Raw genomic sequence first — 15,127 nt, 5'->3', positions numbered from 1 at the left:
AGAAGYAGCGCAAACAAACTGCAATACTAGACCCTTTCGGGTCGCTAAAGCCTTAAAAACACTATTTGATGTTCAAAGGAGAGTCAATTAAATAAACCATTCTAACGAGACACACACTGTAAATTCCATTAAACCCTCAATGGAGAAGCACTCCTAACCAAACTTGTAATTTTGGCCTCCTGTCCCCCACTCAATGGTTAACTAAGCCGAAAGAGAAGAAAAAGCTTGAGCGAAAGGGATGATGGTCAAAAGGGCAGGCCCTGGTGCATAAGGAGCCATTGGCTCGGTTGTGGAGTGTGTGCCTGGCTTTGAAGGGTTCTGGGAATCGTCCATGTCAGAGGTTAGCTACGTGCTGCCATTGTGTGATGAGGACGCATTTTAATATGTGACCGTGTTTATAGTGGGGGAGGGCTGTGTGTAGAACACATAAGTGGACTACAGAAGAGGTTTATCTGCATCCTGTATGTTGTTACATACATGACTCTCKTTGGAAATCAAATGTTAATGTGACTTCATGAAAATACATATTTTTCATATCCAAGAAACACATTGGAAAGAAGTGATGTAGCGGAGATTTAACTAAACCATTTGACCGATGAGGTGTATMTGTGTTTAGTGGCCTTGTTTAAGTGGATACAGGGTAGTTGAGAGGACTGACAGTACTAAAGGTTAAGAGGGGCTATAGACTTTAGTGGTACTGAAAGATCAGTAGCTTTTGATGGTTGATGGTTGATTGTTAAGATGCACCCAGACAGTCTCTTGTGAGTGCGTGCCATGGGGAGGGAGGGGGTCTGCGGTTCCATCTGTCAGTAGTAAATCCTGTAGCAGGTCAGAGAACCCCACACACACACAGAGACTAAAAGGCACAGCTTTCCACCCTTCACCCTTCCCTGGGTACTAGGCCGTCGCCATGGAGATGAGCAACTGTTTCCKTGCCTAATGCACCTCTGCGGGCCTCCTGTGACCCACCACCCCACCCTGAGCCCCGACACACACACTAATGAGCAGAGGGCTCATCTCAGCAGTGTCGACCCATTCTCTCCACACTTTCTACGTGCTTTAGGAGTCTGGTTGATCRATAGAGACMATTCATAGAGWCGGCTTGTTAGAATTCACTGCAGTTAACTATGGGTAGATAACACTAAGCCAAAGTCCCACACTTAGATACGATTCAGTCAGTCTTCCCTTATCCATACAGTGTATCCAAAGGAGATTGTTGCCCAAAGACTGATCTAAGGTCAGAGGTGTGTTTTCTACACGCTATGGTGAGGAGAAGGTAAGCTGATCCTAGATCTGTGCACAAGGACAGCTTCTATCAACGTGCCTTAGGAGTCATGTGTATACCACTGAGCCAATGCTTCCCACGTAGATATGATTCGTCAGCATATCCTCGCCAACACACAAAAATGGCATAGTGGTGTTGGTGGTTTGGACATGAAAAGGCAGAATGTGACCTGAAGCAGAAGACAGGAGGGCAGCCTCTTCCAGACAGTCCTGCTCAGCAACACATACCCTCTCCCCCATACAAAGCCTCATCGTTAAATGCCATTAATATCAGCACATACGCTTTTCTATTAATCTGCCTTTAAATGTGACTTGAGCCCTCTCAGCTATGATATAATGGAGGGTATATTGAATTGCCTCTTGTCTGCAGCATGTGAGTGATAATCCAACATGAATACATGCAGAAAATTCCCCCCCCCCGCCTTCTGTCCCCTCCCTTTCGCTTCATCCCCCTCTCTACCCCTAAATCAACCCCCTCTACTTGACATGCAAGCAAAGAGACAAAGCAATTATCCTTCGCATCCATAAATCCACAGGACATAAACCAGGATCCATTCACTCACTATTCATTTACAGAGTATTTATTAATGTTGCAGTTTGACACAGAAAGGCGACGGCGCCCCTCCCCCACGGGAAAGTCAATTATCCCCCAATTAGATTGCGATTCAAGAAATCCAACTAAAAAGTGTTGACAATTAATTGAATGTGAAATTGCAAATTAATCCAATATGCATATTACGATGTGATGTCGTCCGGTTTCCCGGGTGGAAATAATGCAGTTCTCCTGTCGCCGCGGTGACACCTTGTAAATATGTCAGTCGCTGTGGCAATTGTTGGGTTGCCATGGTAGCAGGGCGGGGGGGTCTCCTGGGAAGGGGAGAAAACAGCATGGGTGAAGGTGTCCGCATGCTTCCCAGCCGAAAACAGTTCGGTAGAGTACGTGCATATAATGACGACATTGTGACGTTTTTGTTCATTTTTATTTTGTTGGTACGTTTATCTGGCGCTGTTCGGGCACAGAATTTCTCTCGAATCAAGCCGAAGTCAGTAGCCTAAGTCTACGCCCTTTCGTCGGTGATTGGTCAACAGTAGTGATTCTTCAATAAAAGACTTGTCATTCAACAAGAGACAACTCCTTTTCATGAATTTCTCATTGAGAAATACTACACCAAACATCTTACTTAGATGTAAAATTGCATAACTAAGAGCTCTTGGATTAATTCGGACTATTTTAAGATGGTGTATACTGGCTATGGCGTCTCAAATGGACAAACCGCACTATAGCCGCTTTTTTTCTCTTTTTCATAGCAGCCAGACGAACTGAAGCATGCCGAAGATTGACACGCATTACAGTTTGTTCTATAACACTTGAAAAAGGCAGGCGCTGTTTTTCTGATTACACCAGGGCTGGGTAGAGAATGCGTCAGGCATACCCGGGTATTACTGATGGCTTTCGCTCACGAAAACTCGGAAGCCGCCACCTGTTTCCATTAATTGCGTCACTCTGAGCAGGGGGGGGTATGGTGCATTATGTGTATGCGCGCAGCAAGATGGGGTTTGATTGTGGGGAATAATCAGCGTTCCCCTGCCCTCCATACTAATAGAGGGCTGAGGCGCTCTCATTCTACCCCAACAGGGACTGCCTGGGTGGGGGAGGCTGGTGGCTGGTCCCCCGTCTCACTGGAGCTCCATGGCTAATGGGGGGCACAGGAGTTAATTCCACAGCGCCAGCGCCTTATCTAATTTTCATACATATGAACGCACCAGGCAAGACCGATTACCGCAAACAAATTGAAACGTGAGCGGAAGGGAGGAGAAGGAAGCGGGAGAGGTGATTGGAGAAGGGATGAGGCAGCGGGGTTGTGGGTGTACAAACGTGTGTTAGAGAGTGATGAGAGATCATTGATATGGACGAAGAGACATCACAGCTGCATACTGATTTGCCCACACACACACACACCTTATTAGTGACATGGATGCTAACTGAAGTAAAACAGTCCTATGCTACTTAGAGGACTCTGTAGCAAATTGAGCGGAGAACATTTTCTCTCTTGCTTACTTTAYAAGTAGGCTATACTGTGTCCATTTAGTTGTTTCAGCTCTACAAGTTCCTTTTTGGTCCTATTCTCTGTAGGCTGACGCTTGAACACACTCACCCCACTTCCTTTCCCTCTCTCAGATTTTACACCTCTGTCATTTGACTTCAAACTAACCTTCTCAGTCTGCTGTTAGACGCCCTAAGTCACCCCTCGGCTTAAAATGGTTCCTTCTCACTTGGTGACTCCCCAACAGACGGAGCAGAGTCTCCCCCCAGAGATAATGAGACAGACCTTAACGAGGTCAGAGGTCAAGAAAGTGCCATTGACCTCTACACAATAAAAACGGACGTCGGGCCAAACCCCAATGCCTATTGGGGTGTGTTGGGGCCAATCCCCGGTAACACAAACAGGACACACACACACACCTTTTAGAGGGCGAGGTGCTGACCAGCGCAACCTGAACGGATGCTCTAATGGGCTTTAGAGTGAACCAAAGCCCTGGCCCCATCTGTCTAATGCCTGCCTGCAGGGGTTTAACACCTACACGCATTAACAACAACCCCCTGGCTTATTCACACGCAATTGACACACATTCTTCACACACGCTAGACTAATTTGTTGACTAAATACAATAGGAAACGTTTGATGTGGGGGACCGAGCGGCGCAGCGGTCTAAGGCACTGCATCGCAGTGCTAGAGGCGTCACTACAGACACTACAGCTGTATTGAGGCGTCAGTACAGACACTACAGCTGTATCACAACCGGACGTGATCGGGAGTCCCATAGGGCGGCGCACAATTGTCCCAGCATCGTCCAGGTTAGGAGAGGTTTTGGCCGGGGTAGGCCGTCATTGTAAATAAGAATTTGCTCTTAACTGACTTGCCTAGTTTCAATAAAGGTTKAATTAAAAACYCGCTGAATYGAAACGSATGCAGAAATAGCATACATACTACCGATGTTGAGCACACATGCTGCTGGGAGAGAGCGGAACAAGTCACCATAGAAGGCAAGATGCCCCCTTAAATAATGTCGCCCKTGGAACTGACTGAACTCCTTACCCTCCCAAATCCCCTCCCCACACTGTTAGGAGCTCCCACCTGGGTGCCCTCTTCACAAATCATTGGCCAGCACTGCTYAGCTCAGAGGAGAAGTCATTGTGTATCTATGGGTTAGACGACACTGCGCCTGCTCCTACACAGCCCTTATCTGTATGTATACGCCTTCATGGCTCATATGAACTCCCTTAAAAATCAGAGCCGATTAGGGCCGTGTGTGTCAATCATTTTCATGTATTTTTAAAAAGCTATGCGGCTATGAGCGGCAGTTAGTCATTCCACTCACCTTTGGTTTTCGTGTCAGCAGCCTAGAAGACACACAGGGAGAGAGAAGTCAACAGCTGTAAACTTAAAGTTGTTTTTGTTCAATGATTCATGTGGAGCTAGCAAAATGGTGTGTCATAAAAGTTTGTCATTAACTAAAACATTAGTGCATTACAGGAAGGAATGTATGTACTTTTACACAACAGGGAAGGAAACTGTTAAACTCATAATCAAAGTAAACATGAGAAATTATATTCCCAGTAGAACGTCATCACATTGCAGGCTGCCAAATTGGATGCAGCCCACAATCACATATTCATACAACGAATGGGCAAATATCTTAAATGAAAAGCCAATTGAAATGAGCTGAAAATGTAGGGATGTGGGACAGTGAGACATATAACTGGCAAGGTAAAACGCCTCAGTCTTCAAGACCCAAACAGCCCCACCTGGGAAGACGCCTGCTATAAAGTGCCTTGGCACGGCTGCTGGCTAGTYGAAGTGATAATTACAGGCTGTCTGTCTAATCTGTCTGAGTGCAAATGTGTGTGTTAGCAGCCRGATCAATATGGGATTTGTGGGTCCGATACCGATACTAGGAAGGCAAAGGTCACCGATATACACACACCAATGTTTTTCTTTTCTTTTAGGAGGCAGAATGAAAAATATATTTTTCACAAATTTCACTCCAAAGGATTAACAGATAGTCTAAATTATGATTTATTAATTAAATATTAAAATGAACAATATTTAAGAACATTTTATCTGTGGCCTACATAACCACCAAAAAGCCACTACAACCTCTATGAATACAAAAGTAAATAAACMTATTCAGTTGACCTTAGGTACATCTTTAAGTTGTGTCCATCTATGGCAGTGGATAAGAATGCAGAAGTGAAGCACGACAAGCACACTAATATACAACAATGTCTGAAAGAGTTCCTAATGTCACCACTAGATGTCAGAATCTGTATTGAGTAGATTCACTACAGTGCTTTAAACAGTCAAGTAAAGAACCACTGTCAACCTCGCAACAAGAGCTTGTTATGACAAGCACGCGCTAGATGTTCATTCCGAAAATGTTTTCTTACTGAAACAATAATGTGAATTATACTGTTATTCAATACAAAATGTATGTATTTGGCTATATATTTCAACTGCAGATGGCATGCGCTGATGTCTGAAAACATTCATGCAGGAAAATGCTTGCCGCACTGGTTTTAGTCACACACGTTCACGGATGTATCACGGATGAGTCAGTGTTCASTTTGGCGCCAGTCCAGTCGCACATAAGTAGCACAGATTGCTAGCTAGCTAGGCTAACTACCTTGCTGGCTAGCTAAGTGAGCATACGATGAGGACAGGGCTCCTTGCTTGGATAAAGGGTACTTTTGATTATTTCCTCWTTGAAATACGCCGCCGCTGGCTGTGGAAAGCCACCATGCCCACTCTCTCACGTCCTGGCGGGCTGAAGGATGTTCAAGGAGCAGCTCAGAGCGCCCCCTTCAGGCAAACATTGAAAACAAATTTGTTAATTCTATGTATATAATATCAGCGCTTTATCTGTGGAATAAAGACAGAAACAAATATTTCTGTGAAAAGGCTAATATCGGCCGATAACGTCGGGTATGTCTCGAGTATGTGTTTGAGCATATCATTGTGTTTTTATATGCCTGTGTGTACAATTGTATGACTGTGCGAATGACGTGTGTCTATGTGCGACAGCAACATCTCCTTGGTTACCAGAGCCAGGCTAGTGTTTCCAACAGAGCAGTGTGTGTAGCTTGTGTGCCAGCTCTAATCTGTCTTTAAATAGGGTCCATARACCTTGCAGTGTGCTGCCTGCAGGGTTATAGGCRCCAGGCTAATCCATGAGGTTAAACTAGGGAGGAACTCCCACACTCAGTCATATAGAGACTATACTGAACACACCTACCTGGGGAACAGAGYTGAATGAAGGAGAGGGAGGGAGAAGGTGTAGCCTGATGGAGACGTTTTTCAGAAGGAGGTACTCAGTTTGAGGAGAGAGACTTAACACAACTCACCTGTTTCTGAGCAGCTTCCTTCTTGGTCTTTTCTTMCTTTTTATTTTCTTCCATCAAATGGTTCTCTTCTCGTGTTGTTCGCTTCTTTCAGCTGCAAACAGAAAGGGAGAGGTTTTCAGAACAGGGCAGAGAGGAGCAGCAGGCTTTAAGTTCAGTAACCTAGGGCTACWATTTCCCTTTCATCCGCTTAGAGGTCAATGTCAGAGCTAGCAAGCTTTCTCCAGAGAAGACTTTTAGAAGCCAAGCACATTCAGCATTTCAGAAGTAACACATTGAGTTGCTTCTTAAATGCAATTTCCTTCAAGGCCAGAGAGAGATTGGGGGTGGGGGGAGCAACGGAGACACCCGGAAACTGACAGAGGGAGAAATGGGGAGAAGAGATAGAAAAAAAGGAAAGAATGAGAAAGAACAAACTCAAAGCCTTTCCCAAAGTCGGTCTCCAGTGGCCTGCCAAGCAGCCAAAGGAGAGATCAGATAGCTGGAGAGCCTGCGAGAGAAAGTGGTTTATTTAAGCCTTTATTTGTTTTGGCTGAAGTTCGGTGACGGTTCCTGGAAACTATTAAAAGGCATGAGGAGAGGGACTGGGGGAGCCTGTGTGTGTATACGTATGTGTGTACTTATGTGTGTGTGTGTCTAAAGCCTGCTAGTGCCGGTTAGCCATTTCAATCTGGTCAGTGTTGCCAGCTAAGTAAGTGCCACTCAGTGGACATTCTGGTTATTATCTGGTCAATGGGAAAACTCAAAAGTGTGGTCAATACTAGACAGCTTCCAACTGACTGGCTGTTCCTCTCACCGCAAATCCAGCCCGTTATCGTGGAACTCTGGGATCTCAAAGTACCCTTCAACTCCCTCCACACAAACAAATCMGCCATTGTGCTCTTTCCTCAGCAATAGTAAGGCCATAAACACACATTTTTCTCAGTGCCTGAGTGACTGACACACACACACCGGAGCGGACCGGAGTTTCTCCAGCCTCAGACAGTGTCCATAGGGGCCTGCACATGAATACATTGATGAATTATCATAATAATGACGGGAGAGTAATGACATGCCCGCCTCTCAGTGTGTTGCCTGTTGGTAGGGGAATGGAAGTGTCAATCAGAGTGACAGGCAAAGGCAGGCGGAGAGTGAGTAAATGGTGGGGAGGAGTGTCCATAGGGACAGCCATGTTGCGAGAGAGAGCGCGCGAGAGAGCGCGAGCGAGAGAGAGCGAGAGAGCGAGAGAGCGCGAGAGAGAGCGAGAGAGAGCGAGAGAGAGCGAGAGAGAGCGAGAGAGAGAAGGGAGAGGGGAGCGGGGGAGAGGGACCTGTTGCCTCAAGTTAAGGGCAACCAGTGAAGAACAAACACCATTGTAAATTCAACCTATATTTATGTTTATTTATTTTCCCTTTTGTACTTTAATGATGTGCACATCATTACAACACTGTATATATATATATATATATATAGACATTCTTTTGGAACTTTTGTGAGTGTAATGTATACTGTTAATTTTTTATTGTTTATGTCACTTATATTTATTATCTATTTCACTTTCTATGGTAATGTAAATATGTGTTTCCCATGTCAATAAAGCCCCTTAAATTGAATGGAGAGAGTGCGAGAGAGGGAGAGAGAGAAATTGGCAGGCATGGCCATTAACTGTCAATCTACAGTACAGGTAGTGTACTGCTTAACAGCAAGGAATACTGACAGAGGCCTTGTCTAGCTGTAATGACTYAGGGAGGACAGTACAACGCACTATCAGACTCCTACTCATTATAGAGGGAACTGTGTGCGTGTGCATTAGTATCTAATCAGGCAGAAAGGCTGGTTGATCTCTGCCTGGTAATAAGTAGGAGCTCAATAGTGTCTCCTCTCTCAGACCTGCCTATCAACCAGACCAGCGCTCCTGCACAGCACTAACAATCCAACAACCTCATAGGCTACCACTCCCCCTTCACCCGCCCCCTACTACCCCCTCGACCAATCACAATGCCCGGTCAGTCTAACTGGCATCTCTCCCCACCACCATCCTCCCTGCTGATATTCCTTGGCACCTGTCCAAAAAGCAGGGGGGGAAGCTCGCTGGCACTGTTCTGAATGTTGAAATCACCCTCAGAATAGAAAGGGGTGGAAGGAGGGGGAAGGGGACATTGGATCGGGATATAAAAATATCCGGTGGAACCCTTCAAGTGCTGGAATTTTCCGAAAGAGAGCCTCCGACTCAGTCCATCTACTGCTTAGTGACTACTAGCCTACCGCTGTCCTAGCTGTTGTTAACATGGGATCTCCCATACAGCCCATCTGGTGGGCCAGCTTATGACTGAGAGGAGACAGAAGCGGGGGAAGAGTTATGACAATAATAGTACACCACGCGTATTTACTTATTGACCTCACTTCCTAGAAAATACACGGTTAAGGAAACGGATGAAGGATGACAGATGGTCTATTTTGGTAGCAGGCTAGTAGAGGTTGATCTAACACATCACGCTGTACAGTACACAACCACCTGACTGTGTTCCTGTATCCAAGATCATAACAACCCATTGTTCCCTGCTGTGCTGCCCCACTCATCCATAGGAGCAGCATTGAAATCGAAACCTGTGTATTGATGTGTAGCCTATATTTTGGGTAATTACAGGGCTCATCCGTAAAAGAGACCTTGGTCTCAGAATGACTTCCTGTCAAAATACAAGGTTAAATGAAACATTTAACCTGCGTGTATGCGATTCCAAAAATATCATGTTACAGATATCCATTTCTGCACTGCAGCAGACAAACTGAAAATCATTTATAAAAAWWAAAAAAAGTTATTATAAATATCCGAAACATACAATATACTTGCAGTGAAGCCACTCAACAACTACAGAATACCAGTCATTCAACACACTCCCATTCAGAGCGACACAGAAGCATCCAGGGTCAATGCACTGCTCAAGGGAACGTTGAAAGATCTCCAACGAGCCCAAAAGACGTGAACCTGAACCCTCCAAGATTTCCCCAATGTTCCTCAACCATTCGAGACCCCAACCACAGCCCCAAGAGGAAAAAAATACAATTAATTCCATTCCCCACCCCCAAGAACCCCCCCAATGCACCAACAACCAAGAGAATGAACTAAAGAGCAAAATATCCCACCCCCAAAAATAAAAAATAAAGTTAAAACAAAAGGACATCAAGGACAACTAAAATCAAAACAGCAATGCCAACTGTATATGTTTGTGTGCATGTCTGGCACTATTACYTGTATGTGTGTGTTCTTGTATGTGTTTATTTGAACGAGAGTGTGTGTATAWGCATGTGTACAAACACCTGCACGGCATCAGCCTCAGGCAAGCCGGCATTAGCTTTAAAAACACTGCCCCTCAGTGTCATTCAAACATACTTTTTATTGTGTTTTATTTTGACTTTTACCTTTGACCATCATTCTAACTCCACTCTCACCAATTCCACATCCCAAACCTCAGCCCATCCCATCTATCTCTGCTGGCCACCCACGTCGGGTTTCTACGCAACACATATCTTTCAACTATGCTGTGATGTTTAACGTACAATTTCAAATCTATCTAATCGAATAGAATCCACAAATTGCGAGTTGAAGATAAATACTTTTACTAAGAGTATTAGTATATTAGTAATTGACTGACCCGGTCTCTCCAGATCTCCTAACAGTACTATTTCTAGGGTCAATTTTAGATCAATGCTATGCATTTTCAGCCATTCCTGAACCTGAGACCAGAAACAGGCTACCTGAGGGCAATACCAAAATAAATGGTCTATTGATTCTGTATCCTCACATCAAAATCTGCAGAGCCTCGATGATTTTATGCCCCAAATATTCAACATTATGTTGGTGGCAAGAACTCAATATAATAATTTTAGCTGAAAAGCACGAAGTCTTGAATCTTGCGTTGTTTTATATATCAACTCATACACACTCTACCATGGAATCGGTACATCAAAAATCAATTCCCAACTATTTTGCAATATGTATGGCACAGTTGTCAACATCCTGGTCCTCAAATCAAACTGGTATACTTTCCTATTTATGCTATTTTTATTCCTCCTCCAGTTTAGATCCTTTATATTGGGCAGACAGACCAGTTCCCTAAATCCTCCCGTTGCCACCTGCCTCCTCCATTTTTGGGGTAATACTGTAATCAATTGGTTGTACTCTTGGATTGAGCAGACCTTTCCGTACAATTCTGATTACTCCAAGAAGGACATAACTCTACCATTCCAATATCATTTAATAACAAAATACCCTTTTCAAACATCTTTCCCATAAATACTGGTATTTTATCAACCAGCACATTTGAGTTCAGCCATAATATTTTACTATCTTTACAMGGTGATGAAATTGAAATTGTAGCCAGCTCTGKAATYCTTGTTTGAAAAAGAGAGATACTTTGAAAAAAGTATKATTTTCAATGAATTGAAAATGAGACATGGCAATCTGCACAAAGGCAAAAAGGCAATTTTTAAACAATGGATGAGCTTTTCTTGGTAATCTACTTGAGAACCATTTAGGGTTCAAGTAAAACGTTTGAATAAGTGAAGCTTTGAGAGGTTTAGTGCTTTTATATTTAATAATCTCAACCCACCCAATTCATATTCATAATATAGATAGGCACMTTTTATTTTGTCTGGTTTAGCGTCCCAGATAAAGCAAAATATTTTTTGCTCATATGATTTGAAAAACTAATCAGGATTAGGCAGCGCCATAAGTGAGTAAACAGATATGACTAAGGAGTTAATCATGGCAATTTTTCCATAAATAGACAGGTATTTACCTCTCCATGGTTGCAGGATCTTGTCTATTTTTACAAGTTTTCTATTGAAATTCATTGTGGAGAGCTTATTTATATATTTTGTGATAAGAATACCGAGTATGTCTACTTCATCAGCCCATTTTCTAGGTAAACTGCAGGGTAATGTAAAAGCTGTATTTTTTTAAAGATCCAATACATAATATTGTACACTTATCATAATTAGGTTTTAGTACAGAGAGCACAGAAAAGTTATCTAGATCTTCAATGAGACACTGCAGGGATCTATCTAGCTTGGGGACTTAATAAAAAATTTGAGTCATCAGCATACATGGACACCTTTGTTTTTAAGCCTTGGATTTCTAATCCTCTAATGTTGTTATTGGGTCTGATTTTAATAGCTAGCATTTCGATGGCCATAACGAATAMATATGGTAACAGCGAGCACCCTTGTTTAACCCCTCCTGACAATTCAAAACTCTGAGAAGTAGCCGTTTACTATTTTACACCTGGGGTTGCTATACATTATTTTACCCCATTTTATAAGAGAATTACCGAAATGGAAAAAATTTCAGGCATTTATAAATAAAATCCAGTCTTACTTTATCAAATGCCTTTTCAAAATCTGCTATAAATACCAGGCCTGGCTTTTTAGAGGTTTCATGACGTTCTATTATTTCTAGTAGTTGTCGTATATTATCTCCAATATATCGTCCATGTAAAAAAAAATCTGTCTGATGAGGAGGAACAATACCTGCTAAAACCCTTTAAATTCTGAGCTCTATAGATTTCGCTAGTATTTTTGCATCACAACATTGAAGTGTAAGGGGCCTCCATTTCTATAGGAGTAGTTAAAACAATCTAACAATGGAGCTTTCGTATATCAAAAAACACCTGATATACCTCTACCGGTATGCCATCAAGCCCTGGGGTTTTTCCAGACTGAAAGGATTTAACAGCCTCAAAAAGTTATTCCTCTGTAATTTGGCCTTCGCACTGATATTTCTGTACATTTGTTAAATTTTTTAATTGTATATTATTTGGAAAGAATTACTTACCGTAATCTTCATTCAGTGGGAGAGGATGAGACGGAAAGAGAACATCTGCCTAAAATAATTAGCTTCCTCTTAAAATATAATTCGGAGAATCATAGATGACGTCGTCTTCAGTAACGAGTTTCTGCTAATTATTTTTGTTAGCGTTCCTGTATTGGAGATTCAGGAAGAATTTTGTGAATTTTTCTCCATATACCATCCAGTTTGCTTTATTTTTGTAATAGATTACATTAGATTGTTCTTGAATAAGTTCCTCAAGTTCTTTTTGTTTTTCCTCTTACTTATTTTGTATCTCTGAAGTATCATTTGTATTGCTATCTACACGTACTATTAGTTCAGGGATTTCCCTTGTTAGTCTTGTCTCTTTAGCCAGGAACTGCTTTTTTATTATTGATATTGAATGACCCCTGAAGGTACATTTAAAGGTATCCCAAACAATAAGGGGATTTGCTGAACGTATATTATACTGGAAAAATTCAGTTAAATTATTTTGTCTTAGTTAAAAATAAGTTGTCCTCCAGTAAACTTTGATTAAATTTACAATATCTCAGTCCACGTGGAAACTCTATAGGACTTTTGTGAATGCCAATTAGATGATGATCCGATCGCATTCTGTCTCCTATTAAAACTTTTTTAACCTTTGAMGCAAGAGAGAAAGAGACAAGAATGTTGTCAAAACGACTAGTCTCTATGTAMATCTCACTAGGTCGGGGATTTTTAGTCTCCAAAGATCCACTATTTCTAATGTGTCCATAATATTTGTAATTTCCTTAAGGGCACGGTGATGATATTTTGTAGAGTGATTACCTTCACGGTCCATTGAGGTACTTAACTATGTTCTAGTCTCCTACCATAATGATTTGATCATTTGTTGGCTGTAAGTTCAATAAATTTGAATGTTTTCGAAGAAGTATGGCTCATCCTGATTTGGACCATWTAGAATAATGAGCCAAATCACTTTTTCGTTCACTTTCATATTTAAAAGGATCCACCTTCCTTTTTTATTTATTTATTTTTTATTTCACCAGGTAGGCTAGTTGAGAATGAGTTCTCATTTGCAACTGCGACCTGGCCAAGATAAAGCAAAGCAGTTTGACACATACAACAACAGAGTTACACATGGAATAAACAAACAGTCAATAATACAGTAGAAAAATCTATAAACAGCATGTGCAAATCAGGTAGGATAAGAGAGGTAAGGCAATAAATAGGCCATGGTGGCGAAGTAATTWCAAWATAGCAATTAAACACTGCAATGGTAGGGTGTGCAGAAGATGAATGTGAAAGTAGAGATACTGGGGTGCAAAGGAGCAAGATAAATAAATAAATACAGTATGGGGATGAGGTAGATTGGATGGGCTATTTACAGATGAGCTATGTACAAGTGCAGTGATCTGTGAGCTGCTCTGACAGCTGGTGCTTAAAGCTAGTGAGGGAGGAAAGAGTCTCCAGCTTCAGAGATTTTTGCAGTTCGTTCCAATCATGGGTAGCAGAGAACTGGAAGGAGAGGCGGCCAAAGAAAGAATTGGCTTGCGGGTGACCAGTGAGATAAACCTGCTGGAGCGCGTGCTACGGGTGGGTGTTGCTATGGTGACCAGTGAGCAGAGATAAGGCGGGGCTTTACCTAGCAGAGACTTGTAGATGACCTGGAGCCAGTGGGTTTGGCGACGAGTATGAAGCGAGGGCCAGCCAACGAGAGCATACAGGTCGCAGTGGTGGGTGTATATGGGGCTTTGGTGACAAAACGGATGGCACTGTGATAGATTGCATCCAATTTGTTGAGTGGAGTGTTGAAGGCTATTTTGTAAATGACATCGCCGAAGTCGAGGATCGGTAGGATGGTCATTTTTACGAGGGTATGTTTGGCAGCATGAGTGAAGGATGCTTTGTTGCGAAATAGGAAGCCGATTCTAGATGTTTAATGTGAGTCTGGAAGGAGATTTACAGTCTAACCAGACACCTAGGTATTTGTAGTTGTATACATATTCTAAGTCAGAACCGTCCAGAGTAGTGATGCTGGACGGGCGGGCAGCGAACGGTTGAAGAGCATGCATTTAGTTTTACTTGCATTTAAGAGCAGTTGGAGGCACGGAAGGAGAGCGAATCATTCCTGACTATTTGCACATTCAGATCGAAATTTTTGTTCGTTAATATCACCACACCTTTTGAGTTCCTTTGTCCATGACAGAGAATTATTTCACCACCCCATTCCTTTTCCCACGCAACTTCATCTAAGGATGTAGAGGTGAGTTTCCTGTAAACAGTATATGTTATATTCCTTTTCTTTTAGCCATGTAAAGACAGATTTTTTTTATAATCTGCTAAAACCGTTATAATTATAACTGGCTATACTTATTTCACCCCTTACCATAACTAGATACTATTCTTAGTCTAAATTGACCCATAATTAGTGCTTGTAAAGTTACTGCCATCAGAGGTATTATGATGGTCAAAACTAGAGCTTTCAAATGTCTGATATTTAGAATTCAAGAAATAGGTTCAAGCAATATTTGTTTTATTCCCTGAGCCAAGGCCACAGTTGTTATAAAATTAAGATTTGTTTGTTACAATATATATTACAAGATATTATGTGTGTAGTAAATCTGAGTCGGTTGATGTGTATGATATTGGAT

The 15,127-nt window shown here is 42.3% G+C and overlaps 1 protein-coding gene across 1 annotated transcript in view; it reads right to left on the bottom strand.

The window, feature by feature from the left end:
• LOC111969415 (trinucleotide repeat-containing gene 6C protein) overlaps positions 1-15,127 on the bottom strand; it is an 82,844-nt gene that overhangs the window by 56,030 nt on the left and 11,687 nt on the right. Inside the window, 2 exon segments of the mRNA XM_070445392.1 lie at positions 4,666-4,687; positions 6,689-6,779. Of these exon segments, the coding sequence (XP_070301493.1) occupies positions 4,666-4,687; positions 6,689-6,742 (76 nt within the window). The 5' untranslated portion in view covers positions 6,743-6,779.

Source organism: Salvelinus sp. IW2-2015, linkage group LG1, assembly GCF_002910315.2.
Source record: "Salvelinus sp. IW2-2015 linkage group LG1, ASM291031v2, whole genome shotgun sequence".
Taxonomy (NCBI): domain Eukaryota; kingdom Metazoa; phylum Chordata; class Actinopteri; order Salmoniformes; family Salmonidae; genus Salvelinus; species Salvelinus sp. IW2-2015.
The sequence above is the reverse complement of the archived record's forward strand: the minus strand, read 5'-3'. Positions and strand labels throughout refer to the sequence as shown.